Below are 25,677 nucleotides of genomic sequence, written 5' to 3'. Positions count from 1 at the left end.
CTTCTGCAGCAGATTTCAGTGGCGAAGCGGGAAGGTTTGGCGAGTGACACCTGAGATTTGAGGTTCCGCTTTGGTTGTCGCCGCCCGCCATCTCATCCAGACCAACACCAACACCACTTTGGTGACTTGCTCAGCTCAAGACCATGCGCATCAATGGATGTCGATTGGCCCGTTTAGCCCCGTCGCAATTCTATCCTCTCCGTAAAATTGACACTTCTGCCGCGCATTGTTGCCTTGTGCACCGAACGATCTGTCACCATGCGCGCCGTCCACTCGCCCGCGTCGGAGCTTCGTTACCAACGCCTCATCTCGAGCTCAGAAGGGGGGCAAGAACGAGGACTACGGTCAAAGTCAAGGATCTACCGCAGGGAACATTGAAACTCGAGCCGTATGACGACGCTACGGACGATGCGCCTCGATATCCCACGGTCGTACAGGGACATCGGAATAACATGCAGAAATTCAGGAATTGTGTTATTTTGACTCGAGTAGGGGGTTTCTACGAGGTACGGACTTCGGACTGGCGGTTCAAGTAGAGTTAGACAGTCGTATTCTCTCTTCTGAAGGCAGCATAGATCCCTGACAGATTCTCCAGCTCTACTTTGAGCAGGCTGAAGAGCTAGCTCCGTTACTGAACTTGAAGGTCGGCGTCAAGAAGACCAGCGCGGGTCCTGTTCCCATGGCAGGATTTCCCTTCTTTCAGCTAGATCGGTTTTTGAAGATACTGGTCCAAGACTTGAATAAATACGTGGCTATCAGCGAAGAGTTTGCCAACGCCGCTGAGGATAAAGCCAGGGGTGGTCTGCTCTTTGATCGCAGGGTAGCCAGAATTATCACGCCAGGTACCCTAATCGACGAGAAGTTCATGGACCCTTCGGAGAACAATTTCTTGCTGGCGGTTTATATGGACGTGCCAGCCTTGAAAGCGCAATTAGAACAACAGGAGGATGATTTGTCTGCGCAACAGCACATATTGTCATCCGCATCCCAACGCGTAGGCTTATCCTGGCTCGACTTATCCACGGGCGATTTCTTCACACAATCAACTACTGCTCAGATGCTTCCTTCGGCGATTGCTCGGATCGGAGCGCGGGAGATACTCGTGGACCAGAAACTTCAGGATCTGATCGGGCAGGAGCTGCAACTTCTGGTTGGGCATGACCATCGTTTGATGACCTTTTTCGCATATCCCAGCAACATTCTACCTGTATCACAGTGGAGCTCTGTGCTTGAGGCACCAATAGCTGACCAAGATTCTGATGCTTTCACGCCGGAAGAGATCGCAGCCGGTTATAGCTTGCTGGAGTATATCAGAGTTCAGCTGCAGGGCTTGAATCTGAAGCTTCAGCCGCCTCGTCGTCGACATCTAAATGAGTCTATGAACATCGACCGGAACAGTCTGAGAGGCCTGGAAATTCTCGAGACGGCGCGGGATGGCTTTGGAAAGGGAAGTTTACTACATGCGGTGCGCCGGACGTCTACCAGAAGTGGAGCACGTCTGCTGAGAGATCGTCTAAGTATGTCTCACCCTGTTCTGGCTTTTGCAGATTGCAGCCGTATTGACTGATATATTCGTAGCATCTCCTTCCACTTCATTGCAGGTAATCAACGAACGACTCGACCTTGTATCAGTCTTTCTTGAGGATAGTGATTTACGCGACAGCGTAATCCAACTGCTAAAGCGGAGCTATGATGCTCAACGCTTGGTCCAGAAATTCACCTTGGGAAGAGGAGACGCAGACGACCTGATCTGTCTTGCCAGGGCCATCCAGGCTTCGAGAGAGATCAAGATGGTTTTATCAAGCCAAGATAACGGCCGGCTTGACAGTCCGCCTCATATACAGTCCATCGATGCCAAGCGTAGTCTCTCAGCTATGACCGGTCGACTCTGTCTGGATGGACCGAACGCGCTGGCGGATCAGATCTCAGCTGCCATTGACGAAGAAGGTCTACTGCAGAAGCAGCGTCTTGAGGATGATACGGCTGCTGAAGCGGCGATTCTGGCGCAGGAAGTAGCCATGAGCGAGGGACTTCCTGGAGAAGTGGAGGCGCTTCCAAAAAAAGTGAGAGCTAAAAACAGCGATCAATCCAAGACGTCATCAGAAGAAACAACCGCGCTGGACACTTGGATCATGAGGCGCAATGCCAGCGCAGCTCTTCTTGAACTACATGAGTCCTTGGACCGACTGCAGGATGAAAAGACGCGTCTTACTCAACGTCTTCGCGAGGCCGTCGGATCAATTGCCCTCTCGTTGAAATGGACTCCTGGCCTGGGACATATCTGCCATGTTAAAGGAGCGAAAATTTCCCAGCAGTCTCTAGAGGAGCTCGGTGTAACACGGAATGTGTCTTCAACCAAGTCGACACGGTCCTTTTATCTTCCCGCCTGGTCAGCTTTGGGTAACCGAATGGACCAGGTGAAAGTCCAAATCCGACAAGAGGAACAGGCGATCTTTGAGGCACTGCGCCGCGAAGTGATTCTCAACCTAGTGAAGATCAGACGCAACGCAGCCGTAATGGACGAGCTTGATGTTGCATGTTCTTTCGCCACTTTGGCTCAAGAACAACGTTTGGTGCGTCCGATCCTCACCAGTGGAGTAACCCATAAAATCGTTGGGGGAAGACATCCAACAGTCAAGCTTGGGCTCGAGGAGCAAGGGCGACAGTTTGTCAGTAACGACTGCTTCTTGGGCGATTCAGAGAGGATCTGGCTCATCACTGGTCCGAACATGGCCGGTAAAAGCACGTTCTTGCGCCAAAATGCGCTCATCACCATCTTGGCACAGGTTGGGTCATTCGTGCCAGCTGAGTATGCGGAGATTGGCATTGTAGATCAGATATTCAGTCGCATTGGGGCAGCTGACGATTTATTTCGAGACCAGTCCACTTTCATGGTGGAGATGCTCGAGACGGCCACCATATTGAAGCAGGCGACAGCGCGCTCCTTTGTCATCATGGATGAGGTTGGCCGCGGGACAACGCCGGAAGACGGGACAGCAGTCAGCTTTGCCTGTCTGCACCATCTGCACTACCGCAACAAGTGCCGGACGTTGTTCGCAACCCATTTCCATGCTTTGGCGGACATGACCGAGGACTTTGCGGCCCTGGGGCGATACTGTACCGATGTGAAAGAGACGGCCTCGGGGTCGTTCTCATTTGTCCATCGACTGCGCAAGGGAGTGAACCGTAATTCCCATGCGCTCAAAGTCGCACAGCTCGCAGGCTTGCCGAAGGAGACCCTAGAGATGGCCAGTCGAGTGCGACAGTCGTTGGGTAACCGCGCTCCATGGTCTTCGGGCGGCAGCGATAGCCATACTATCGCGTCAGCAACCGCATAGTGCTCGTTACTCCTGACCCTCTATGTACATGTACCTTATCTTCTTGTGTGTTGCACTTTTGCTCGAGATACCAAACCAGTCATGCTTAACGTACATTCATAATACATTCATAAATGAGTTCCTCTATGGACAAAGGCCTCCATTCCAGACGTAGGCAAAGATACCACCTCCAAGCGTTTTAGAGCTTGGAAGCGCCCAACGTCCGACTCTTCCCCAAATCAACCACAATCCCTTCCCCAAACGCAGCCTCCTGCACATCCTCATCATCCACACCATTGACAAACTGAACAACCACAAAATCCACCCGCCTGGAACCCAGCACCACCATCGGCGCATGCCACGTCCCAACCCCATACGTCACCGCCTGCCCACCCCTCGCCACAAACGCCCGCGCATTGTTCAAGTCGGGGGGATCCCTGATCGTGACGGTGTCCCCCGAAGGCGTAGTCGCCCTCGCCGTCTGGCCCTTCAACGTCGGCGCCACGACAACCAGGTAGAATGGTTCCTCCGCATCGCCCGCGCGGGTCTGGCTGGAGAGGTCGATAGGTGTGAATGTCTGCGTGGTGAAGGGGTGTCGCTCCAGGATGCGGACGTCGAACACGCTAGACTCCCCTCCTGTTGCTTGGGCGGCGCGCAGTTTGCGCGGGAAGCACGAGAACATGCTCATGCGGGCGGAGGAGGGCTGGCCGCTGGGACATTGCGGGTAGCGGTCGAGCAGTGGGGAGATGGGGCTGTACTTGAGGGCGGAGGATTGGTTCGCGACGACTGGAGCGGGATCGTGAGGAGGGAGAGAGGAGAGAGGAGGCGCGGAGGAGAGATCGCGTGGTAGAGGACAGCTGATGGCGGTGCCGAAGGGGGCGAAGGCCTCTTTGGTGAAGGGTTCGGGGGTGATGCGGAGAGTTGGGCTGGAGGTGAGAATGGGCGCCATGGTGTTTTGGCTTTGCAGGTGGGTTGAGACTTTGGGGAAGTGTAGTGTATAAATCTCCTTTGAAAGCAATTGCAAGGACCAGCCTCGCAGAAGCTGAGAGTAACGCCGGGTTAATAACTCAGGAGAGCAGTCGACGATGACTCCGTCAAGTGTCGGCACTCGCCGTGGGTGGCAGCCGCTAAAAGCAGCTTCGGGAGAAGCCGATTATCATCAACACTACACCTTGGCTCCATTTAGAGGCGCATTTCGCAGCCTTAAATGAGATTTCAATATGTGTCCTATGCTAATCACTGATGCAATTCATTCTTCTGCTTCAAAAAGAGATTTAATTTGTTGATCACCAGCGTCAATGGTCCATACTCCTCCTCTAACCAGTTGGCAGACTGTCGGGGGTCATCTATCAGCACACCCACAGTAGAGGGCTCAGCACTCTGGCTCAATCTCATAGACCAGGCTAGCACTGGTCTATATCAAAATGCAGCAGGAGGATTGACAGTCTGAGCAAGACGCTTCTAGCTGTGGATTCCCCGTTTCTTCCCCGCATTCCCGCAACTCCGCAAAAACCGACTAGTATCAGCCATTAACCGAGGCCAGTTTGTCATTGATAGGGACAATAAGCGGACTCCAATCAGCTAGATACGTCTTTTCTTGCTATAAATATACCGGGGATCACTGCTAGAAAATCTATCCAAGGATTGACTCAAATTCAAGCAACTTCACCATTGTACTCTCAAGTAAAGATCACAATGGCCTCAACGTCTGACCTGCCGAGGAAGCTCTGGGAGCATCCTAGCCCACAGTCTACTCAGATGTGGGCGTTCAAATCGGAGTTGGAGAAAGAGAAAGGACTTCAGCTTCCAGTACGTACATTTGAGTCTAGTATCACGCACTTCTATTGTCGTCTAACGGGTTTGCTAAGGACTACCACTCTCTCTTTCGGTGGTCAACGGATAATCGTGCATCCTTTTGGGACTTTTGCTGGAGATACTTTCCCATCATATCAGAAGGCACCTACAGAACTGTTGTCGATGAATCAGCCCGCATTGACAGCATCCCCACCTGGTTTGAGGGCGTGCGACTCAACTTTGCCGAGAATATACTGTTTTCGGCGGAGAGGTCAAGCTCGGGGCATCTACAGATTACAACGAAAGGCAAGGAGGACAACAAAGTTGCTCTAACAGAAATCAGGGAGGGAGGGGGGGAACCATCTTCCAACATTACATGGGCCGAGTTGAGACGCAAGACAGGAGGAATGGTGCAAGCACTCAAAGCAGCCGGCGTCGTTAAGGGAGATCGAGTCGCCGCTGTAGCAAGTAACAGCGTCGATACACTTGTCGTTTTCCTGGCAACAACGGCTCTCGGAGCGTGGTTCTCGTCAACGTCCACTGACACGGGCGTCAAGGGAATCCTCGATCGTCTGCTCCAGTTGAAGCCAAAGTACGTCTTTGTTGACGATTTCGCAATCTACAATGGGAAGCGGATTGATCTTCGGCCAAAAATCAAGGACATTGTCGATGGTCTCCGGGAAGTTCCTGAATTTGAAGGCATCATCGCGGTGCCACGGTTCCCAGGCCAGCCAGTCGATGTGACAAACGTGCCCAAAACCGAACCCGTTGCAGCCTTTCTTGCGAGGGCTCCGTCAGACAAGCTCGAGTTTGTCAGGGTTGGGTTTCGGGATCCGTTCCTAGTTGTGTACTCATCAGGTACAACTGGCAAACCCAAGCCCATCGTTCACGGAGTAGGCGGTGTCATACTCAACACTTACAAGGAGGCTCGGCTGCACCGTGATCACGGACCAGATTCGACGGTTTTGCAATACACCACCACCGGGTGGATCATGTATCTGTCTGCCATATCAGGACTAATGTTCGGCGGCAAAGCCATCTTGTACGATGGAAGTCCTTTCCTACCGGACGCCAAGTTCCTCATCGGGCTATTGGGCAAGCATAAAGTGACTCATTTCGGAACATCACCGCGCTATCTCCATGAGCTCCGGAAGAACAGCATACGACCAAGAGACATTGCAGATCTCAGGGCACTCCGCATCGTCACGAGCACCGGCATGGTCCTTTCAGAATCCTTATTTGAATGGTTCTACGACGAGGGTTTCCCATCCCATACCCAGTTGGCGAATATCTCCGGTGGCACCGATCTCGCGGCCTGCTTTGGCTTGGAGAATCCGCTTACTCCTCTATATGTGGGCGGGTGCCAAGGTCCAGCTCTGGGTATTCCTATCGCAGTATTCGATCAGGCGGATGAGGGTGCTACCGCCGTCAAAGGCACTGCCGTTCCGGATGGCGTTCCAGGAGAGTTGGTAGCCACCGCAGCATTTCCAACTATGCCAGTCAAATTCTTGGGCGATGACGGGCCACAGAAGTACTTTGACTCCTACTTTGCTCGGTTTGACAGTAAGTCTCGTTCTTATAGCCAGCCCCTCAGTCGCATCTACTAACCTCTGATGCGTAGATGTGTGGACCCACGGCGACTTCATCTGCATCCACCCTATCACAAAGCAAATTCTCTTCCTGGGCAGATCAGACGGTGTCCTCAACCCCTCAGGCGTCCGCTTCGGATCCGCCGAGATCTACAACGTAATCGACACGCAATTCTCTACCGAGATTGCGGATTCGATCTGCGTCGGCCAGCGACGGCCAACCGACGCCGACGAATCTGTCATGCTCTTCCTGTTAATGCGGCCAGGATACCAATTCACGCCGCAGCTTGTCTCTAGAGTGAAAGAGGCAATCAGGAAGGCATTGAGTGCCCGGCATGTGCCGAAGTATGTCTTCCAGACGCCTGAGATTCCGGTACGTGCCCCTCTTTACGGCCTTAGACTTGACTTAACTATAACTAACGTGGCCCAGACAACGGTGAATCTGAAGAAGGTAGAATTACCCGTAAAGCAGATCGTATCTGGCAAGAAGATCAAACCATCGGGTACTCTGCTCAACCCGCAGAGCCTAGATTACTATTACCAGTTTGTGGAGGTTGAAAAGCTGGTCGATGTCAAGAGCAAGCTGTAGCACTAGTGGGCTTTACACGAGTCACTAGTTTTTGGAGTCATCCACACGTTTTTAATGGTGGACTAGCCTAGAAGAATTTGCATGCTTTTGACTATGAACACTCGTGGCCAAGCACACGGCTCTTAATAACTGGACAATCCATACCTAGTCCGAAAATCACACACACAAAGACCATCTTGGGGGGCGCATAAAATCCACAAGGTCACGAACTCAGATGAGACTTTGATAGAAGCAAGGGTATCAGGTTGCCAGAGAGAATCAAGCCCACGGAACGCAACAATAGCACGAGCACCTTATTAACAAGAAAGGATGAGTAGAAGCAAGACGCGCAGTGATTCTCAGCATTGATAACTCTTTTTGACCGCAGCAATCAGTCACTCAACGGGTAGTTTTGCAAGATGAGCCCTTCTCCCCTGCATGCTTCGGCGAGCGCAGATTTGAGTGTAAGAAAAGATGCGGCATTAACACACTGTGGCTTGCCAGCAGTGCAATGAGTCGTTTTTGACTTGAGGCTTTCGTACACCGAGCATAACGGGGCAGTGTCCCTATGGCTTGTAGCCTTGATTACAGCCCCGAGGTGGAGAGAGTCGCAGCAGAAATGGCAATGAACGGTCTCGCCCTTGAGGCGTGCAGTTTCAGCCAAGAGCACTCTCTTCGCTTTGTCACTTGCAGTCCTCCAGCCCTTAGTAATGTCATCTAAAAAAGGGTTTGTACGTCAGCACTTTGAATTCATCGGATTGGGACGTCGTAGGCCGATAAGAGGTGTAGGAGATGATTAGCAACAATACCTTTGATATGCTCTGGAAGATTGAGCTCAGCAGGGTACGTAGACGACGAACATCTCCGAGACATGGCGGCACTCGTGGAGCTTGTAAACAAGGAATGGCGATTGGAAGCCCAGCTGATATAGACCCATTTCAAGCAGTTATCCCATGTGTCGAAGACTATTTTATTCTCATCGACCAACCGCTTCATCCAGACTCCAAAGAAAAAGGTACATGCCTCTTGACAGTTGAGATAGCGGACCACAGCGGCAACTTTCAGCAGCATCGCTGCGTCAACTTCTTTCGGGATCTGCTGGCCCTGATTGTGTATAATGTTCATGACAATCAGAAATGCTCCGGGGTCACTGTCCAGCATATGGACCTCGACATATCCTGGCTCGTCGGCAGTGCTAGCCGGAGAGATACGTTTCTTGAGATGATCCTTGAAGTAGTTTGACGCCAGAGTCAGATGTTTTGATGACACTTTGAAGCGTGTCTGGGGTGTTTCAACTACTGCTGCTGCTCCGTCCTTTGGATTAGGAAGCTTTCCTCCTGCATTCTTTTTAATAGAAGCATTGTTATTGGCTTCTGTAGACGCGGGACAAGTTGATGGCACCGGTTTGGTTTGTGTTGCTTCCTCTGCTGGGCTGGTCTCGGAGGGAGCTCGTCGTTGTGCGGATAGGACTAGGACAACATCGCCAGAAGGGTCAATCAGGTGGCAGGTACCGCTCATCCTATCTTGTTAGAATAAAGTCTGGCGAAGTGTGATGTGTGAGGAGGTTCATACTTGATGCTCACCCTTCAGAGGAGGCTGTTGCAGGTAGTAAGTTGGAGTTCCTTGATGAAGAGAAGAGAAGGTTAAGAACTTCAGTTCAGAGAGAGAAGGTTGAGACGGTCAGGCCAGAGAAGAAAAGGTTGAGATGGTCAGACAGCGAATGATAGCGGTTCTGTTGTTAGAAAGAGAAGAGTAGAGTGCTGGTATAGCGATGCTGGTGTTGTTAACCTCGCTTCACCAGTACTTCTCAGACTCTGTCAGCATATTCTGATGATTTGCTCACTGGTAAGGAGAACGTATGTCAAGAGCACCAGAGAATGGGCTTCTGAGAGAATTAAATCTTCAATATATGAACAGAATTAGGAAATTCACTACGTGTACTGGGTTAAACTGGAGTTAAATTGCCTCTCAGGTGAGGTGAATGTGATAATGCATCTGAAAGGATTAGAGAACATTCAATTCCTGTGTTTTACTTAATGAATACATAAGAATCACCTGAGGGATATTCACCAAGTCCAACCACATATGTACTTTCAAGTCCTTCTGACGATGTCAACGCCATTGTTCCGGTATCAAGATGAGTCCAGATGATTTCGTTCGATGGTAAATGAGCTCTTCGATTGCTCTAGGTCCAAGAAGTCCACTGCACCGAGCTTTGCAAGATACCTTAGAGCTCGGCTTCTCGAATTCGAGGATTTTCCTAGCCACGCTTTCTGGTGCAAGGCCTTTATAATCGACGTCCTCGCGGGGCCATGGCAGTCTGTGGGCCTTCATTTGCTTCATAAGTGCCCCTAGTCTGAACGAGTCGCACTCGAAAGTGCAGGTAATCTGGCCATTCTCTAATTTATGCCGCCTCACTTCCACATCCTTGAGTAAAAGGTACAGCAGACTTTTCCTTTTCAGATTGATCGTGTCTTTCTATGTAAGCGTAACATCTCTAAGATGGCTCATATGGGCTCACCTGTAACAGCTAGCGGTATACGAAGATCCAGCGTGTTTATGAAGTCCTTGCTCTGCCGTATCGCCAAGCAGGTAACAGATGCGTAAAGCTCGCAATCATTGAACACCCCGGAAACAAAAATCCACTTGACGGTCTCATCACAGTAAGTGTTGGGACGTTTCGCCTTCAACGGTTCGATCCATCTCGCCGGATACAGCCCCAGAACTCCGTGGCATTTGAAGTAGTCGACTTGGACAGCCAGCTCGACCAACTCGTCAAAGATCACCGAGATAGGAACTTCCTGCGTGCGGCAGTGCATTAGATCAAGCAGGATTGAAAACGCCTCAGGATCGGTATCGGGAACGTCCATCTCGATCCAGCCGTTCTTCTGCAGTTCTTCGCCCTCGCCCCATTCTTTCTTCAGCCTCTTTTCGAAGTATTGCGAAGCCAAGCTCAGATGTTTAGAGGAAGCTCGGTATCTGACGACTCCTGCCTCTTCATCTGAATAAAGCCTGGAGGGGGCGTATGCGCGAGGCTGCTTTGGTGGGGATACCACGAGGATGACATCCCCGTTTGGATCAGGGTCACTGGCTCTGTTCACTTCTGGATTCATATCGAATTCGTCATCCTATTGAAAAGCTGAAAAAAGAGGATAGAAAATTTCTGAGGATGAAGTTGAGGACATCATAAGGAGGTCCTGTGAGTTCTTGTTGATCAGCGAATACGGAATGATATTCACAGAAGTGAATCTGTGCCTTACCTTAGGTCAAATTCCTTCATCATGCCCGTAAATTGACTGATAGTTAATGATAAGTACTTTCAATCCAGTGCTTGTTTAGTAGAACCTGAGAATTGCCTCTATGGCATGACCATTTCAAGTCTATTGCAGACTGACTCCATGAGTATAGGGTTAGGGCACGTACTAAAAGCTTCATTCACTTCTACAAAGTCTGCTTCGATAATGGCAGTATATCCTTTATAGTTTCACTGAAGCTTTAAGTACTGTGCACAGTGAAGAAATACGCTGGCTCTAGGCCTTTACTTGGACTGGGTGACAGGAATGTTCTGATTAGGCTTCCTAGAACATCCCACCCGTAACAGACACGAAATTAACATAATTGGAAAAGTGACCTCATACTTTAGCTGTTTATTCTTTCAACAATGTGAAGTCACTTCACAAAGTCCTCTATACTGATTATCATAAACACTATCTCCCCTATCCGCCTGCGGCAGGGATCCCAGCTAATTCGTCAAGTCAAGCTGACTAGACACAGTCACCGTGTCCTGAATCATGTGGAGGCAATCMAAGCCCTTCGCATGAGATAAAGTATATGAACAAGAAGGGAAAACGGACAGTGTACCCATTCTATGCGCCAGGTATACTCCATGGTAAGTATGCAGACCTCCTGACCAGCGGTGCGAGGAGTAAAACACTGAATAGAAAAGACAACCCAGAGGGCCCGTCTATTTGTTGTGTATCAAGAAGTTGCGGAATGAATCCCAGTGATCCGAGTCGGAGTAGCTGAAAAGCATTAGTATCAGAAGCTATCGTGCGGATAAGGTTTACGACATACATGTATACCATGCTGCTTCTCAGGCTGGACATAAGCGTCTCTGGATGCCAACGGAAGATGTACATAACAAGTGCCCAGCTGAGACTTGCAAATACTGGCCATGCATTGGCCTCGATTCTTGCGCGCGACTCGGGAGTGATCAAGGAGGAGAGGGGGTGCATATTCGGCTGGACAGAAAGCTTGGCAAGAGCAAGTGCTACACGAGCAAATACGTATATGACGATCTGGACAGGCTCGTTAGTTTCAATTCTCCCCTTCTAAAACTTCGAATTGATCTCACCTGCTGGGTAATGCTTGTTTTATGTCGACCAAACACTGCATATCCTCCCAGCAGACCCGCAAAGAAGCTGTCATAGCGGCCTTCTTTCCCGACACCAGCAGGATTGACGTTGCGCAGAACTATCATGGAGCTTTTATATATAAGAGCAAACGTCGCCAGGTTCCGAGCATGCTGGCGTGTGGCTTTCAGGACGAGCCCGACCTTTTCTCGGAATCTGAATCCCAAAATCAGTATTTCGGCAATACTCGGCATGTCGATAGGATCGCCTTACGTTCCAGAGCGGAAGAGGAAGATCATTCTGTAAGACAAAGATATCTCGCATTAGCTGGATTCTCAATGTCAAGCTTGCGTGGTTCCGCCAGCGGATTCGGACGTACACTAAAGCGTGCGGAAACCGCACTTTCGACCCATATATAATGCCATTGCGGGCACCCTTGACGAGCGACAGAAGGGGGGCGAGCTGGGGGTCGAGGACAAAGGAATCCAGGCGAGACTAGACAGCGATCAGAAAAGTGTGCGATATAGCTGGATTGACAAAGTCGAGTTGCGCGTCAAGCATACCAGAAGTGCATCCATGGTGTCTGCGGGACCTCGGTAGGTTGATCGGACCAGCGACGGATTGGATTGATGTCTACCGACGGAGAACACCAGGTGTCAGGGAGGTCAGGATGTAGGAAGGAATAGATTTAGGAAACTACCAGGAACGGAATGATAAGGTACAAATATGGATGGGCATGATCCCATCATCAGGACAGATGGCGGGGGAACGGTATTTAATGGACTACGCTTCACCCGCGCAACTGCAAATGATCCTCGGCATGTGAGGCCACCATGAGCACAGACGTCATATCACGTGATTATATATTGTCCAGCAGTTGTCAGTATCAAGATAGAGAGGCACTTTTCGAATAACGTATTAGAGGGACCGTCGAGTTGTTTATCTTTAGATCGGAGCTAATTTGAACCCAAAAAGTTTAAATAGGTGGCAGGATGATGAGAAGGAACTGAACATTGACTCTTGCTCTAGACCAATAACGAAGGAATGTAGAAGCATCTCAAATAGTGCAAGTAGTACGCTCGGTTAATAGACGAATAAAATCATTTTGATATATGCTGGATACTTTTAAGCTATAGTGACCATGAATGAAACTGATCGATCTGCTCGACGACTCGACAGAGAAACCAAACCACCTGAACGCCTTATGCGGTATAGATAGACAAAGTATCATGCGTCAAAAACATCGCCAGACAAACGGAGACAGCAGTCTATTCCGTTCTCGCCTTCTTCCGTCCCTCATCATCCGAGACTTCGTCCACATCCATCATCTCCGCATCCTCCTCATCAGACTCCACACCAGCACGTCGCTTCAGACCCTTCATCTTCCTCGTCTGCAGGCCAGCCAGATCCTGCTTGCCCAAGTGCACACGACCGATCTTGTCACCCATGACGTCCATGCCAATGTTCTTCTTCGTCTTCATGTTCTCATTAGGTCTCTTGCCCTGCTTCATGGCCTCCTTCAGAGCACTCTCGGGTGCCTCGTGCAGACGACCGATCTTGAAGTCGAACTTGGGCCCGATCTCATCCAGCTCAACGCGGGGGAGCTTGTGTCCACTACGCTTTGTCCGAAGCTTGTACCATCTGAGATGAATAATAGGAGCCAGACCATCGGTAGGTTCCTCAGCGGCGATCATCAACGCATACTGCAGTCCCTCGACATCGATCTTATCCGACTCCTCGCCCTTGAACATATCAACAAACATGCTCTTCAGCATAACGTGAGCGGTAGAGGTGGAATCTTCCCACGCAGTACCAGTGAACAGCAGCATAGGCCGTAAACCAATTCCAATCTGCATCTTGAGGTTGTTGATCGCAGGGATTGAGTCTCCGTCCGGGTTAGGGAGCAGCATCAATTCGCACATGTCCAGGAGCTTGGAGTCGAATATCCGCGCCACAGTCAGGCAGTTGGGTCTCTTCTTGCTACTGCTTCCGAAAACAACGATACCGCACTCATTCTTGTTGGCGAGAAACTCGAGGCTCTCGGCGCTCTCGAACGGGTGAATGTTCTCGTTCTTCTTGTGGAAGAGGACGGAGTTGGGAATCGTCAGCGAGTGAAATGTCTTCAGGACTGTGTTAAGTGCCGTCGGGCATTTCGAGCCATGCATGAAAAGCGTTCTCTTGGGGGGTTCGATGAGCTGGGGCTCGCGGGCCTTCAGAATGCGCGCTGTGCGCGGATTCTTGGGTTTGCTGTTGAGAAAGACCTAGTCAGAGGGTGCTCTCCTAATAGACAAATAATTCTGCTTCCAGAACAAGACTTACACTTCTCTGAGCATTTTGATTCCTTCTGCTTCCAACGACGAAAACTTGGATGTTCGCCGATCACCAACTTGCCTGGTCGAGGAAGAAAAAAGCGGAGCGAAAAGTTTTGGCGGAAATGTCTTGGCACCGCTTATCGATAAGCTTAACTGGAGACTCTTCTCTCATTTTATTCAGATGGTAGAAAACAGCATACTAATATATTAATTGCGGGTTGGCAGAACAAAACTCGCCATGGACCAAGTAACAAGCACAAGATATGCATTCAACAGTGAAACGGGCGATTTTTATTGTTATATCTCCTGGTCATCTATCTACTCCAAGCGAAGCTTCTCAAACTCGCGAATCTGCTCTTCCAGCCGGGCAGCCTCACTCTCGGCATCCCGAAGCTTTCTCTCTTCCTGTTCAAGAACCTCTGGCTTAACCTTCTCCTTCCATCCAGCGCCATTGACGAGAGCCTGTTGGCGGCGAACATTCTCGCGTGCCTTCTCCAGACTGGCCTTGGCCTTCTCTTCCTGCTCCAGAGCTACCTCTTTCGACACGCGGAGGTACACAGCGGCCTGGGCACCGACGGCGGCAACGACGCAGCCTGAAGGGGGGTTGGTGTTCTCGGGGTCAGCTACGCTGAGCTCTCCCAAAAACTTGCCACCCAGGGACTTGATGCTAGTCACTTCGTCCGAGATGGTCTTGTGGCTGACGGGGTCATATGTCTGGATAATAATATCGCCCTTAGTCTTGACCTCATATTGGGCAAGGATCGACCGGATGGCCTTGGAAGTATTCAAGATGAGCTCGTAAGCCGTCTCGGCTTCGGGGTCGTTGAACTCTGGGTTGTACTGGGGATAACGAGCCTTCATGATCGAGATGGTCTCGTCGCCAGGTCTGCGAGGTAGGCGCTGCCACAAGTGCTCCGTAACGAAAGGCATGATGGGGTGGATAAGAGTCAAAGCGCCCTCGAGGGCAGTGTACAAAGTCTGCTTGGCCGATTCCTGTACTTCGGCGGGCACCTCAGGCGCCAAGAGATACTTCGAGTTTTCGATAAAGATGTCGCAAAGCTGGCCGTACCAGTACTGGTAAGTGGTAGAAGCGGCGCTAGAGAACTCACGCTGCGCCAGCGCCTCATTGACCTCCTTGGCAGCGGTGTTGAATTTATGCAGAATCCAGCGCTCAGAGAGAGACTCCCGGCCAGTCTTTGACGGGGTTGGCAGGGGCTTGAAGTCATCACCCAATCTGCCCAAGACGAACTTAGTAGCCTGGTAAATCTTGTTGCAGAAACGGCGGTAGCCGTGGATAACCTGGATGTCGAATGCGATATCACCACCTAAACCAAAGTCAGTCCGTGTCAGCTTCGGAGTGGGTGCTTTCATTCGGCCATTCTAGGCCAGCTAATATCAGAACTTACCACCAGTAGTATAAGACACAAGGGCGAAACGCAGAGCATCGGCACCACATTCGGGAATACCTTTGGGGAAGGCCTTCTTCTGGTACTTGGTAGCAGTTGCAACCTCCTTGTCGGCAAGGTTACCAGTAAGGAGCTTGGCATGGAGAGTCTGAAGCTCGATACCCTCCATGACATCCAAGGGGTCAATGACATTACCAAGGGACTTGGACATCTTGCGACCCTCGGAATCTCTGATCAAGGAATGGCAGTAAACTTCCTTGAAGGGCACCTTGCCGGTCAGCTTGATACCAAGCATAATCATACGTGCGACCTGTAAACTGATTAGCGCAGCACAGAGAACCTAACGTAGCGGAAAGCATACCCAGAAGAACAGAATATCCCAACCGGTCTCGAGCACAGACGTAGGATACAAGTTCTCCAGATCATGAGTCTGGCGGGGCCATCCCAGTGTTGAGAAGGGCCACAGACCGGATGAGAACCAGGTATCGAGCACATCGGGATCCCTGATCAAGGAGAATGTCTTGCCAGGGAACTTGGCCTCGGCCTTCTTGAGGGCTTCTTCTTCGGTACGTCCGGTAACCCACAGGTTACCGTCACTGTCGTCGCCGTCTTCACCCTCGATCTTGACGAAGTAAGCAGGAGCCTGGTGACCCCACCAGAGTTGTCTGGAAAGACACCAGTCATTGATACCTCTCATCCAGCGGAAGTAGTTCTTCTCAGCGGATTCGGGTTTGATGACGATTTCACCATTCTCAACAGCCTTGATGGCAGGCTCGGCAAGATCTTGCATCTTCATCCACCACTGGGGCTTCAGAATAGGCTCAATAACATCATTCGATTTGACACAGCGAGGAATCTTCATTGGGTTATTCTCCCATTTCACGTACAATCCCTTCTCCTTCAGCATCTCAATGACCTTGTAACGGGCATCGAAACGCTTCATGCCAGCGAATGGGCCACCATTCTTGTTGAATGTACCATCATCGTTCAGCACGGATATGAACTCGAGGTTGTGGGCCTTTCCACGGTTGAAATCGTTGAAATCGTGGGCTGGCGTGATCTTCACCGCACCGGTACCGAATTCGGGATCGACATCCGTATCGGCAACGATGGGCATCAGGCGGTCGACGAAGGGATGACGGGCGAACTTGCCAATCAGGTGCTGGTAGCGCTTGTCGTCAGGGTGCACGGCAATACCTGTGTCACCGATCATGGTTTCCGGACGAGTGGTAGCGATCTCGATCCTCTCCTTGGTGCCGTCAATCTCATAGCAGAAGTGGGTCAACACACCGAACTCGATCTTCTTGTCGTATCCAGGCACGTCAAGCAGTGTACGTCCTTCGACCTCCTTGTTCTCGACCTCGAGGTTGGACAAAGAGGTATTCAGGGCCACACACCAATTGACAAGGCGGTTGGCACGGTAGATGATGCCTTCCTCGTGGAGCCGTACAAAAGTTTCCGTGACGGCGGCCGACAGGTTGGGATCCATGGTGAAAGCCTCACGCGACCAATCGAAAGAACCACCGACTCTCCGCAAAGCATTCTTGATGTTCGCATGGTATTCGTCCTTCCAAGCCCAGACTCTCTTCGTGAACTCCTCACGGCCAAGATCGTGGCGGGTCTTCTTTTCCTTCTTCCAGAGCATCTTCTCGACAACACTCTGAGTGGAAATACCGGCGTGATCCATACCAGGAAGCCAGAGAGTGGTCTTTCCCTTCATTCGCTCCCAACGAATCATAGTATCCTGAAGGGCATTGGTAAGAGCGTGGCCCATGTGCAGGGAGCCTGTCACGTTCGGGGGAGGAATTGGGATGACAAAGTAACCCTCGGGCTTGACCTTGCCATCGGGGCCGAACTCGGGCTTGAAAAGATCACGCTCCTCCCACCATTCGTACCGGCCGGATTCAATGACTTTGGGATCGTACGCATCGGTCGTCTTCTCTTTCTCGATCTTGTTGGCCTTCTTATCAGCCTTGGCAGGTGCAGGTTTGGCCGCAGCAGCCTTTGCCTGTTTCTCGGCGARCTTCTTCGCCTTCTCGGCCTTTCGTCGTTCTCGCTCTACTAACCAATGGCAACATCCAACAATCAGCAACCGATGCACATGCTATATCATCCACAATCGACACTCGAGAGACATACACTCTTTCTCACTCTTGACCTTAGGAGCACCCTGCGCGTCCTTCACGGCAGAGTCGACAACCTGGTTTCTGGTCTGATCGTCGGCCTGGGGGGCGGGGTCGGTCATAGGAGCTTTCGGCTCACCCACTGAAAGAATTCAAGACTGTTAGCCATTTCTATCTCTCCCCCGCAGTCTGATTGACGATGAGTCACGGCGCAAAGCACGGAGGACTACTCACCCGGGTTCGGAGAGGGAGTTGGCTGAGACATCCTTGCGTATGATTTAGAAATCGGAGGAGTTAACAATCTCCAACGCGCCGAGCGCGCCACAAATTGCCGGATGAGTATCTTGAATACCGGGACAAGAACAAGGAGGGGGAGGGGCAGGTGGTTGTGCGAAATGCGGGCATTAAATTTCGCCGGCGCAGAGCAGAGAACGGAACGAATCAGAGGATGTTACTGCGGGGCCCAGAAAAGACTCCGGCGGTGGAGAACGATTCAATTGAGATATGGGATGGATTTTGATGTCCAAAAAGATGAATGACCAATCTAATATACTACACGGGGAGCATATGAGTCAACCAGCATTCTTTGATCTTCTGCTTCAAGATACTGACTCAATCGGCTAATCGATAGGGGAAGACGCGAGCATGCGAGTCATGTCACGTGATATGACTCAGCCTGAGCACGAGTTTCTACCTCTCTACTCATCCGTAACGCAGCGTCTCTGGACGAGTACGACATTAGTCTGAGCTATCGAAAGTCGCACGTTAAGGCAAACGACTCAAATCTGGAATGCATGCTTTCGCCACTTCAAAAAGAGACAAGCTTAAGAGAATCAATTAAGCCCCCAATAAGACCCCTCACTCCTTTCCATGACCAGAACGGAAAGACATTAAAGACACGGATTCGCAGTAGACACAGGAGGGTGGTGACATAAGATAAGACTGAAATTTGTAATGGAGAAGGCGAATCCCACAACACCGTCGAGGCAGTTTACGAAATTAAACAGACGAGGAAGATGCAGAAAAGATGTGAGAAGCATGGAAAGTGAAATATAAAATATCAATCAGTCCGAACGGGTCATCAGATACATTGAAGTGCGCTGTACGCCAAGGCTGAGGTGAAAGGCTCTATACCCAGGCAACATATTAGGTGTACGTCATCTGTCATCATCGTTTGGTTCCTCATTCCATCGCACATCGCACAAACGGTGCGTAAAGTGATACCAGTAAAAGGCAGCGAGTAGCCGCCGTGGGATCCCGTTTCCACCTGTGTTGATTGATTATCACCACTCTCTTTGGACCCAGATATTGACTCAAAACTTCGAACCAAGCCGGCGGTGTTCAAGGACGCAATTGAATCACAGCAGGTGCTGAGTTAGGGTTCGGTAGATCCCTGAATGTATGAAGTAATAGTCAGGTCAACAACGCCTGGCTTCACGATTGAGACGTTGCATTGTTCCGAGCGGCCTGCGACTCCGCTGCGCGAACCGGGGCGAAGTAGGGGTGAGCCATGGCCTCCTGGGCTGTAAGCCGTTCCTAAAAAGCGAAGAAAGGTCAGCACTGATGGGAATTGAACGAGATGTGGGAGACTTGCAGCATGATCATATCGAAGGAGTTTGTCAAGGAAATCAATCGCTTCGTCGCTGATGAAGCGTTGGTTGTCGGCATTAATGAAAGAGTGCCATGGCTTTCTCGGGTAGCGAGAGAGTATTTCATCATACTGAGGGTCGAGCTCAATGTCGTACTTATCCAAGTACTCAAAAAGCTCCTCGGTCCCCAGTACCTTGGCAATCTTCACAAGTTGATCTGAGTTGCTCTGGCCGTGGAAAAAGGGTTCCTTGCGGAAGATCATGGAGGCAAACATCGCGCCCAAGGACCACATGTCCAGGGAGTAATCGTATTCCTGGAAATCAACAAGCAGCTCAGGGCCCTTGAAGTAGCGTGAGGCGACTCGGACGTTATATTCAGTGCCTTTGTGGTAGAATTCGGCAAGACCCCAATCGATCAGCCGTAGCTAACATGCCTTGTCAGCGAACGACCTATGTTGGGGCGTACACGATAGAACTCACTTTGCGCTTCTCATGGTCAATCATGACGTTGTGGGGCTTGACATCCCGATGCATGATGCCTTTGCTGTGGCAGAAATCCAGAGCCTTTAGAAGCTCATATACATAAAAGCGCACATCGTAGTCGGTGAAACGAGGGTACAGGGTCCGAAAGTCGGTGTTGTTGACGTATTCGAAAACCAGACTCGGCGTCTTGCTCTGACTGTCACGAACCACATCCAACAGAGCTACCACGTTCGGGCCACCCGCCAGATTCTGCAGAATTTTGATCTCGCGCTTGATCTTCTTCTTCTTGACCGGTTTGAGGACCTTGATGACACACTTCTGGTAGTTGACGACATTGATGCCCTCGAACACTTCGGAGTACTTTCCCCGGCCTGTTTTGACAATTGTCAGCATTCCAAAGCCACTAGATCGGTATGGTACAGGTCATCCATGATAATGGTAAGGCTCCCGTTTGGTGAATAGACCAGATCTGCTCACTCACCAATCTTGCGGACCACTTCATAGTTCTCCAAAACCCCCCAGGAGATGTTCACACTGTCATAGTCCCAGTAGGACCGAGGCATATGCTCGTTAACATCGGCATAGACGCGCGCCATGGTGATGGCGGCTGATTCGCAGCTTCCGAGTGCGCCCACAATGGACGGGAGATAAAATGCGGCGGCGGGGTACAGGAGCAGCCCGACAGAGAAATTGTCGCAACCAGGGATTGAGATGGAGGACAGACAACAGCTGCTGCAAGACTAGGAGCATACAGGCCTGTCTAAACAGTGCAGCCGTGCTATCGTCCAAATTACAGATGGCTGGGATTGTATATTGTGGTGATGATGAGAATGGAGAGGACTGTTCGCTCCGCCTTCCCTGGCACGTGACAATACTTTGGAGGAACCGTCCCGATCAAGACTAGCGCACTTCTCCTATCGGAGAAATTGTTGATGCGGGATAGTTTCTAGATTTCCTTTTGCAGACAAGTTTCGACAGCTTCGATAGCTTATGAACAAGCAAACTTTGTGAGAAGAAGATTGGTTGGAGGATAGCGGGCTTGGACTTGGCTTTTTAATCTTTCAAGATGTTTTACGATCTGAACGTTCCTTACTCCTCAGATGATCCCGAGATATCTGATACATTGAGCTTTCTTGCAGAACGTATGTCACTCTTCCCGGGCACAAGACCTAGGCGGCGTTCCGCGACGCTGAGTATGACCACCTGAGGAACTGACCTGACTACCAGTCGGTTACACAACCGTCGCTCTCTCGCAGACCATCAGTGGAAAGCTTCCATCAAACCTTGCCCCGCCACCTCCTCCCACGAATGCTCCCAAAAATTTGAAATTGCTTTCTCGTGTGAACTTGACATTGTCCGACCCCGCACAGAATCAGCGCCTTGCCAGCTTAGCTCAGGTGTATGACCTGGTAGCGCTTCGCCCTACCAATGAAAAAGCCCTTCTGAATGCATGCACGAATCTCGAATGCGACCTAATTTCTCTGGATCTCTCCGTGAGACTCCCGTTTTACTTCAAATTTAAAATGCTCTCTGCAGCTATCGAACGAGGGGTTCGACTGGAAATTTGCTACGGGCCTGGGGTTACAGGGAGCGGGCTTGAAGCCCGTCGGAATCTCATCGGCAATGCTATGTCCCTGATCCGCGCAACACGCGGAAGGGGAATCGTTGTGTCAAGTGAGGCAAGGAGGGCCCTGGGCGTGAGGGCTCCATGGGATGTCATCAACTTGACATGTGTATGGGGTCTGTCACAGGAACTCGGCAAGGAGGCAATCAGTGAGGAAGCAAGAAAGGTCACTGCACTAGCTAAATTGAAACGCACAAGCTGGCGAGGAGTCATCGACATCGTTGACGGTGGACAGAAATCAAAGTCACAAGTTGTGGAGTCCGGAATGGGGCAGAAAAGCATGTCTAAGAATAAGAATGTCCCACAGGCTCAAGGAGCTGGTGACAACCTGAAGAGGAAGGCATCTCTCGGCTCAGAGGCGGCCGTTGAGGAAATTGAGAAACCTCTGTCCAAGCGTGAGATGAAGCGAAGGGCTAAAAAAGCGCGGTTGGAGGCAGGAGATGGTGCTGGCAATGCAACAGGTTCGGGTGCGACTGTGGCCTCTGGCTGAATATGGCTCGACGACCAAATCACTTGAATCTTGCCGCAACACCACTTTTCACATGGCTCGGCCCTTCCGACGGATACGGAAGACGTCCTTGAGCATCCATGTAATGCCTCATGGCATTCCCATCACGGGTAGTTGAGTTGGAGCCTGGAGTTCGCGCACTGCGTCTGCGAACTGGTCGGGGATGTGCTGCTTGCTTTCGCTGTGTGTCAAAGCCGATTTTCATCTATGCGGAGTATAGTCTGTTTCACTCTGCAGTCTATCCCGAAGGTGCCCGCTTTGGTACTCCTACGGGTGAGGAAACCACTCTGCTGTGGCATGTCGGCGACTCGAGCCAATTCTGCATCATTGCAACGAGCCGAATCTACCGACCTAGAGCTGCCAGATGCAGCAGCCTTGCCGGTTACCGGCCCATAGCAGCCATTTCGACCTTGCGCTCACTCCACATGGCGCATAGCTGGATGCGGTCGGGTACTAAATACCCATGACCGTTGATCTGGATTCAAGCTCATCTTGATTGGAAGCACCGGGAGGCACTCATGGCCTCGGTAATGTACGCGGTACGGGTCCGGTAGGCACATACAGTAAGCAGGAACATTGTCTAAAGGCCTACGATGTTTTAGTTATACCTCGTGCACATTGCCTACCATGATTTCATGGCATTCGAGTAGTAGAAAGATCAAAGTTGACTTGAATACAACTGTCTATACTCACTTGAACAGATGGAAGCTGTAGTCCTATGCAACCTCGTATCGCGATCCACTGGACGTAGACAATATCATTTTCGAGCGACTCGTGCTGAATATGGTATATAGTACTCTCCGCTTTCACAGACCCGGACGAGCTGCAAAAGAGCGCGGCCAACCTCGTAAAATATATATATTTTCCTCCACGCAATCCGCACGACGGGATCACCCACCATCAGCTTCTATCAAAAGATGTAGGTGGGAAAACCCAAAAAAGCATAAGGAAAGAGAAACGAAATCTCTACACAATCCTCAATAAGATGGACACTTACCCAAAAAGAGCCCCAAAAGAGCGAAAAAGAATAGCTCCTACCCGGATTCGAACCGGGGTTGCCGGAAGACTCAGCGAATGCTCAAAATCCGGAGTCATAACCACTAGACCATAGAAGCGATTTCTGTTAGTAACGCTAAGTAGCAAAACTTATCAGCTGATGGAGTATTGGAATCTCATAGACCAGGGCGGTAGTTGGAGAATACACACGCGAACACCTGAAAATGGACAGTCGTGAGATCTCTTGCGACCCTCTGGCTATGGTCAAGGACCACGGCAATTGATGAATCTATAAGGCCCCGGCCTGGTGCAACCAATACTTCCCGAAGACCTAGCCATGAAGTTTACTCATCTTAATGTTTTTCTCCGCAGAGGTAGCTTAGGTCTAAGCAGAGGTAGCTTAGGTCTAATCTGTCTAGGTGTGATCTGAGGAAAGATTATGGCAAATAGTCTAGGAAGCAGAGACTGTTGAAATTTATTTCGCGAAAACACTCAACTAGGGCAGTGGTGATGGTGATCAAGAAAGATGAGGTATCATTCTGATATCGAAGGGTAAGAAGTACTTGTACATGAACAAGGTATCATGGGCAAAGAAACAGTATTATCAGCAATGGAACGATCAGCCAAAGTCATGAGTCATGCTTGAAAACGTAAGGGTATGAAGCTACCAGAAAGCCATGCAAATAATTCCCTGAGGCATCAAGACCATTTGTTAGATGCCTTAGACACAAGTCAGTCTCTGGAACGATCATGGGACAGGATCACACAGCCGGCTCGAACGTATTAAAAGAAACAGAAGGCAACAGAAGGGAAATCTTCGATGTGAATCCTCTTATGTGCTCTCCAGTTCCACAAGGACTTTCAAATCGCCATCCATCCAGTCCACATTGCCAGCTGAAAGAAGGGCCATTGTCCAGTCGCCGTCATTCTGTACTGCGGCCAACCCATCAGGAAGCCAAGCCTTGAACTTCCAGCCGAGCGAAGAGCCCCATGAACCCCCTGTTGCATCCATGGCAGAATCGGAGGGTAGGCCGGGCAATTGACCTGCGAATCGACGAGACATGAGCTGCTTTAGCGTCTCCAGATCGGGACACTGCACAGCGGGTACATCAAGGCGAGGAAGGATACGCTTTCCTTGCTGCATGATATTTATACGAAGATAGACGGAGGTCGGAGGGGCAGACACGGAACTATGTGCGTTGGTATTCGCGTTTCCTGGCATGGGGGGAAACTGCGGTGGCGGGAAGAGCTGAGATTGTGGCATCGGATCATGGTCATGGGTAGAAGTGTGAACACCTTGCTTAGCGGCCAAGTTGTCGCGAATAATGCGCGAAACATCACGGGTAATGCTGCTTGCACTGTAAGGGTGTCAGTCGCCGTACCCGTCGTGAGAGATGATGACGAGGGAGCAGGTATACATACAATTCATTTCTCGCAGTTGGGTTGTGGTTGCCGCCGATTCGCCAGCGCAGATCCGATGTGACATCCGCGTTTATGATGCGATGTATGTTCTCATCCTCGCAAGGCGCAGGGCAATCGAAGCTGCCCTCGTGAACGACCTTGTAGTGACTATCGACTGCGGCAACCAAGCCTCGCCAGTCCGGCTGCGGGAGACCCGAAAGATACCATAGATTATCGAGTTCAAAGTCGTGATTATACATATCATATGACTTGTGAATTGCATTCCAGTCGTGGGTATAACCGTCGAGTAGAAGCTCTGTCAGGCCAAGCTCCATGTTTTGTGATGTCGAGTCCATTTGCGGTTGAGGTGGTGGCAGGGGGACTTGCGATGAAGAATACTCTACCGGCATATGATGCTGAGTGTGCATCTGAAGCTGCCCGTCAGAGGAATACCTCGGCGGACTTGCGCTGGTAGTGAAGGTCTGGAAGCTTTCATTCGTCTTCCGTCTCCTTCGCTCATCAGCACCGCCTCCTTTCCGAGTTTCAACAGCATATTGGCGCTGGCGTTCATTCGTAACCATCCTCCGGAGTAGAGGGATCACCAAAGAAATGATTTTCTGCTGGTCGCTCGGCCAGATGTAAGACCTCGGACCCATGCCTTCATTGACGACATTCTCGCCGAAGAACCGTTCTCCGTTCCCTTCATCCTCCAAAAAGTTGCGTACACAGTTCCACAGTCTTAACTTAACCATTTCGGTATCACCTTTGCCCCGCTGGCCAACGCATTCCCGTCTCTCAGGATGTTTAGGATCGAGCATATATGCTTTCGCGGCCGCTTGTAAATGCAAGAAGTTTTCCGGCGACAATTCCAGAGAGGCGAAGAGTTTCGACATTGGCGGACGAGTGTGTTTCTTGTTACTGGAAGGCTGGCGGAAAAGTGCAGCGGCGGAATGAACGCCAGCAGCGCGAGCGTCAGATAGGGACTGGGGCGGGACGGCTCTAATATCTAAGCTGTCTCCGTCATAATGGTGAGAAGGCGGGTGAAGATGGTGTTGTTGCTGTTGCTGCGATTGCTGCGGACCGCCAGAAAGGCCTACTCCACCGGTGGCTGTCAACGCCGGATCAAGTGCATCCTCTCCTCTTTTCCGTTTCTTGGAGACCGATCTTGACAATCCTGAAGATTGGCCCTGATCGTTGACCGAAGCCGACCCTGATCCGCGTAGCTGCCTACCTGCACTCATTCCTGCCCCAAAACTGCCATCTCCGAAGCCGTCGTCTTCAATATGTATTTCTGGACCATAGCTATCCAAGTGATGTTGATGACCGGCAGCTCCGGCCGCTGCTGCTACCGCCGCTGCTGCGGCCCATTCCGAAACGTCCTGACCAGCCGCTGCTGTCGCGGCTTCCACCAAACCAGCTAACTGATTGTCATTTGGGGCATATCCGCTGGTCGCTAGATGCGCATGCGAATCGACGTGAGAGGTATGAGGTGTCTGATTAGAGAACTCCGGGGCCGAAGTCGCGGGCGGATGCTGGTGGTTGGGTGTCGACGTGGACGTCATGGCGATTTTGAATATGGGGTTCGTCACAAGGTCAGGAATCGTCCTGCTCGATG

General features: G+C 50.8%; 11 protein-coding genes and 1 non-coding gene across 12 annotated transcripts; 3 read left to right on the top strand and 9 right to left on the bottom strand.

The window, feature by feature from the left end:
• Window positions 1-143: 143 nt before the first annotated feature.
• On the top strand, window positions 144-3,338 carry Asppvi_009678 (mismatch repair ATPase MSH1; the record flags this gene model as incomplete). The annotated part of the gene is made up of 3 exons (XM_043305527.1): window positions 144-506; window positions 596-1,517; window positions 1,579-3,338. 3 exons carry the CDS (start codon window positions 144-146, stop codon window positions 3,336-3,338), a joined length of 3,045 nt encoding a protein of 1,014 aa, XP_043161462.1.
• A 178-nt stretch (window positions 3,339-3,516) lies between these two features.
• Window positions 3,517-4,266, bottom strand: Asppvi_009677 (ureidoglycolate hydrolase; the record flags this gene model as incomplete). Its single annotated transcript, XM_043305526.1, has 1 exon — window positions 3,517-4,266. One exon carries the CDS (start codon window positions 4,264-4,266, stop codon window positions 3,517-3,519), a length of 750 nt encoding a protein of 249 aa, XP_043161461.1.
• Window positions 4,267-5,012: 746 nt separating this feature from the next.
• Window positions 5,013-7,289, top strand: Asppvi_009676 (acetoacetyl-CoA synthase; the record flags this gene model as incomplete). The annotated part of the gene is made up of 4 exons (XM_043305525.1): window positions 5,013-5,126; window positions 5,186-6,674; window positions 6,733-7,073; window positions 7,131-7,289. The coding sequence occupies 4 exons, from the start codon at window positions 5,013-5,015 to the stop codon at window positions 7,287-7,289; spliced, it is 2,103 nt and encodes a 700-aa protein (XP_043161460.1).
• Window positions 7,290-8,018: 729 nt separating this feature from the next.
• Asppvi_009675 (uncharacterized protein) lies at window positions 8,019-8,786 on the bottom strand (the record flags this gene model as incomplete). Its single annotated transcript, XM_043305524.1, has 1 exon — window positions 8,019-8,786. One exon carries the CDS (start codon window positions 8,784-8,786, stop codon window positions 8,019-8,021), a length of 768 nt encoding a protein of 255 aa, XP_043161459.1.
• Window positions 8,787-9,775: 989 nt separating this feature from the next.
• Window positions 9,776-10,381, bottom strand: Asppvi_009674 (uncharacterized protein; the record flags this gene model as incomplete). The annotated part of the gene is made up of 1 exon (XM_043305523.1): window positions 9,776-10,381. One exon carries the CDS (start codon window positions 10,379-10,381, stop codon window positions 9,776-9,778), a length of 606 nt encoding a protein of 201 aa, XP_043161458.1.
• An 851-nt stretch (window positions 10,382-11,232) lies between these two features.
• Asppvi_009673 (Tim17/Tim22/Tim23/Pmp24 family protein) lies at window positions 11,233-12,198 on the bottom strand (the record flags this gene model as incomplete). Its single annotated transcript, XM_043305522.1, has 6 exons — window positions 11,233-11,290; window positions 11,343-11,566; window positions 11,623-11,836; window positions 11,894-11,920; window positions 12,000-12,115; window positions 12,184-12,198. 6 exons carry the CDS (start codon window positions 12,196-12,198, stop codon window positions 11,233-11,235), a joined length of 654 nt encoding a protein of 217 aa, XP_043161457.1.
• Window positions 12,199-12,888: 690 nt separating this feature from the next.
• Window positions 12,889-13,953, bottom strand: Asppvi_009672 (rRNA-binding ribosome biosynthesis protein RPF2; the record flags this gene model as incomplete). The annotated part of the gene is made up of 2 exons (XM_043305521.1): window positions 12,889-13,867; window positions 13,940-13,953. 2 exons carry the CDS (start codon window positions 13,951-13,953, stop codon window positions 12,889-12,891), a joined length of 993 nt encoding a protein of 330 aa, XP_043161456.1.
• A 297-nt stretch (window positions 13,954-14,250) lies between these two features.
• On the bottom strand, window positions 14,251-17,726 carry Asppvi_009671 (valine--tRNA ligase; the record flags this gene model as incomplete). Its single annotated transcript, XM_043305520.1, has 5 exons — window positions 14,251-15,257; window positions 15,339-15,648; window positions 15,700-17,399; window positions 17,478-17,603; window positions 17,696-17,726. The coding sequence occupies 5 exons, from the start codon at window positions 17,724-17,726 to the stop codon at window positions 14,251-14,253; spliced, it is 3,174 nt and encodes a 1,057-aa protein (XP_043161455.1).
• A 1,169-nt stretch (window positions 17,727-18,895) lies between these two features.
• Asppvi_009670 (casein kinase II subunit alpha/alpha') lies at window positions 18,896-20,129 on the bottom strand (the record flags this gene model as incomplete). The annotated part of the gene is made up of 4 exons (XM_043305519.1): window positions 18,896-18,997; window positions 19,056-19,475; window positions 19,531-19,904; window positions 20,015-20,129. 4 exons carry the CDS (start codon window positions 20,127-20,129, stop codon window positions 18,896-18,898), a joined length of 1,011 nt encoding a protein of 336 aa, XP_043161454.1.
• Window positions 20,130-20,599: 470 nt separating this feature from the next.
• Window positions 20,600-21,647, top strand: Asppvi_009669 (ribonuclease P subunit p30 family protein; the record flags this gene model as incomplete). The annotated part of the gene is made up of 2 exons (XM_043305518.1): window positions 20,600-20,675; window positions 20,761-21,647. The coding sequence occupies 2 exons, from the start codon at window positions 20,600-20,602 to the stop codon at window positions 21,645-21,647; spliced, it is 963 nt and encodes a 320-aa protein (XP_043161453.1).
• A 1,047-nt stretch (window positions 21,648-22,694) lies between these two features.
• Window positions 22,695-22,780, bottom strand: Asppvi_009668. The gene has a single exon. It is a non-coding gene; the product is annotated as a tRNA-Gln (tRNA).
• A 713-nt stretch (window positions 22,781-23,493) lies between these two features.
• Window positions 23,494-25,624, bottom strand: Asppvi_009667 (uncharacterized protein; the record flags this gene model as incomplete). Its single annotated transcript, XM_043305517.1, has 2 exons — window positions 23,494-24,019; window positions 24,084-25,624. 2 exons carry the CDS (start codon window positions 25,622-25,624, stop codon window positions 23,494-23,496), a joined length of 2,067 nt encoding a protein of 688 aa, XP_043161452.1.
• Window positions 25,625-25,677: the final 53 nt, after the last annotated feature.

This window comes from Aspergillus pseudoviridinutans (assembly GCF_018340605.1).
Source record: "Aspergillus pseudoviridinutans IFM 55266 DNA, scaffold_7, whole genome shotgun sequence".
Taxonomy (NCBI): Eukaryota; Fungi; Ascomycota; class Eurotiomycetes; order Eurotiales; family Aspergillaceae; genus Aspergillus; species Aspergillus pseudoviridinutans.
The sequence above is the reverse complement of the archived record's forward strand: the minus strand, read 5'-3'. Positions and strand labels throughout refer to the sequence as shown.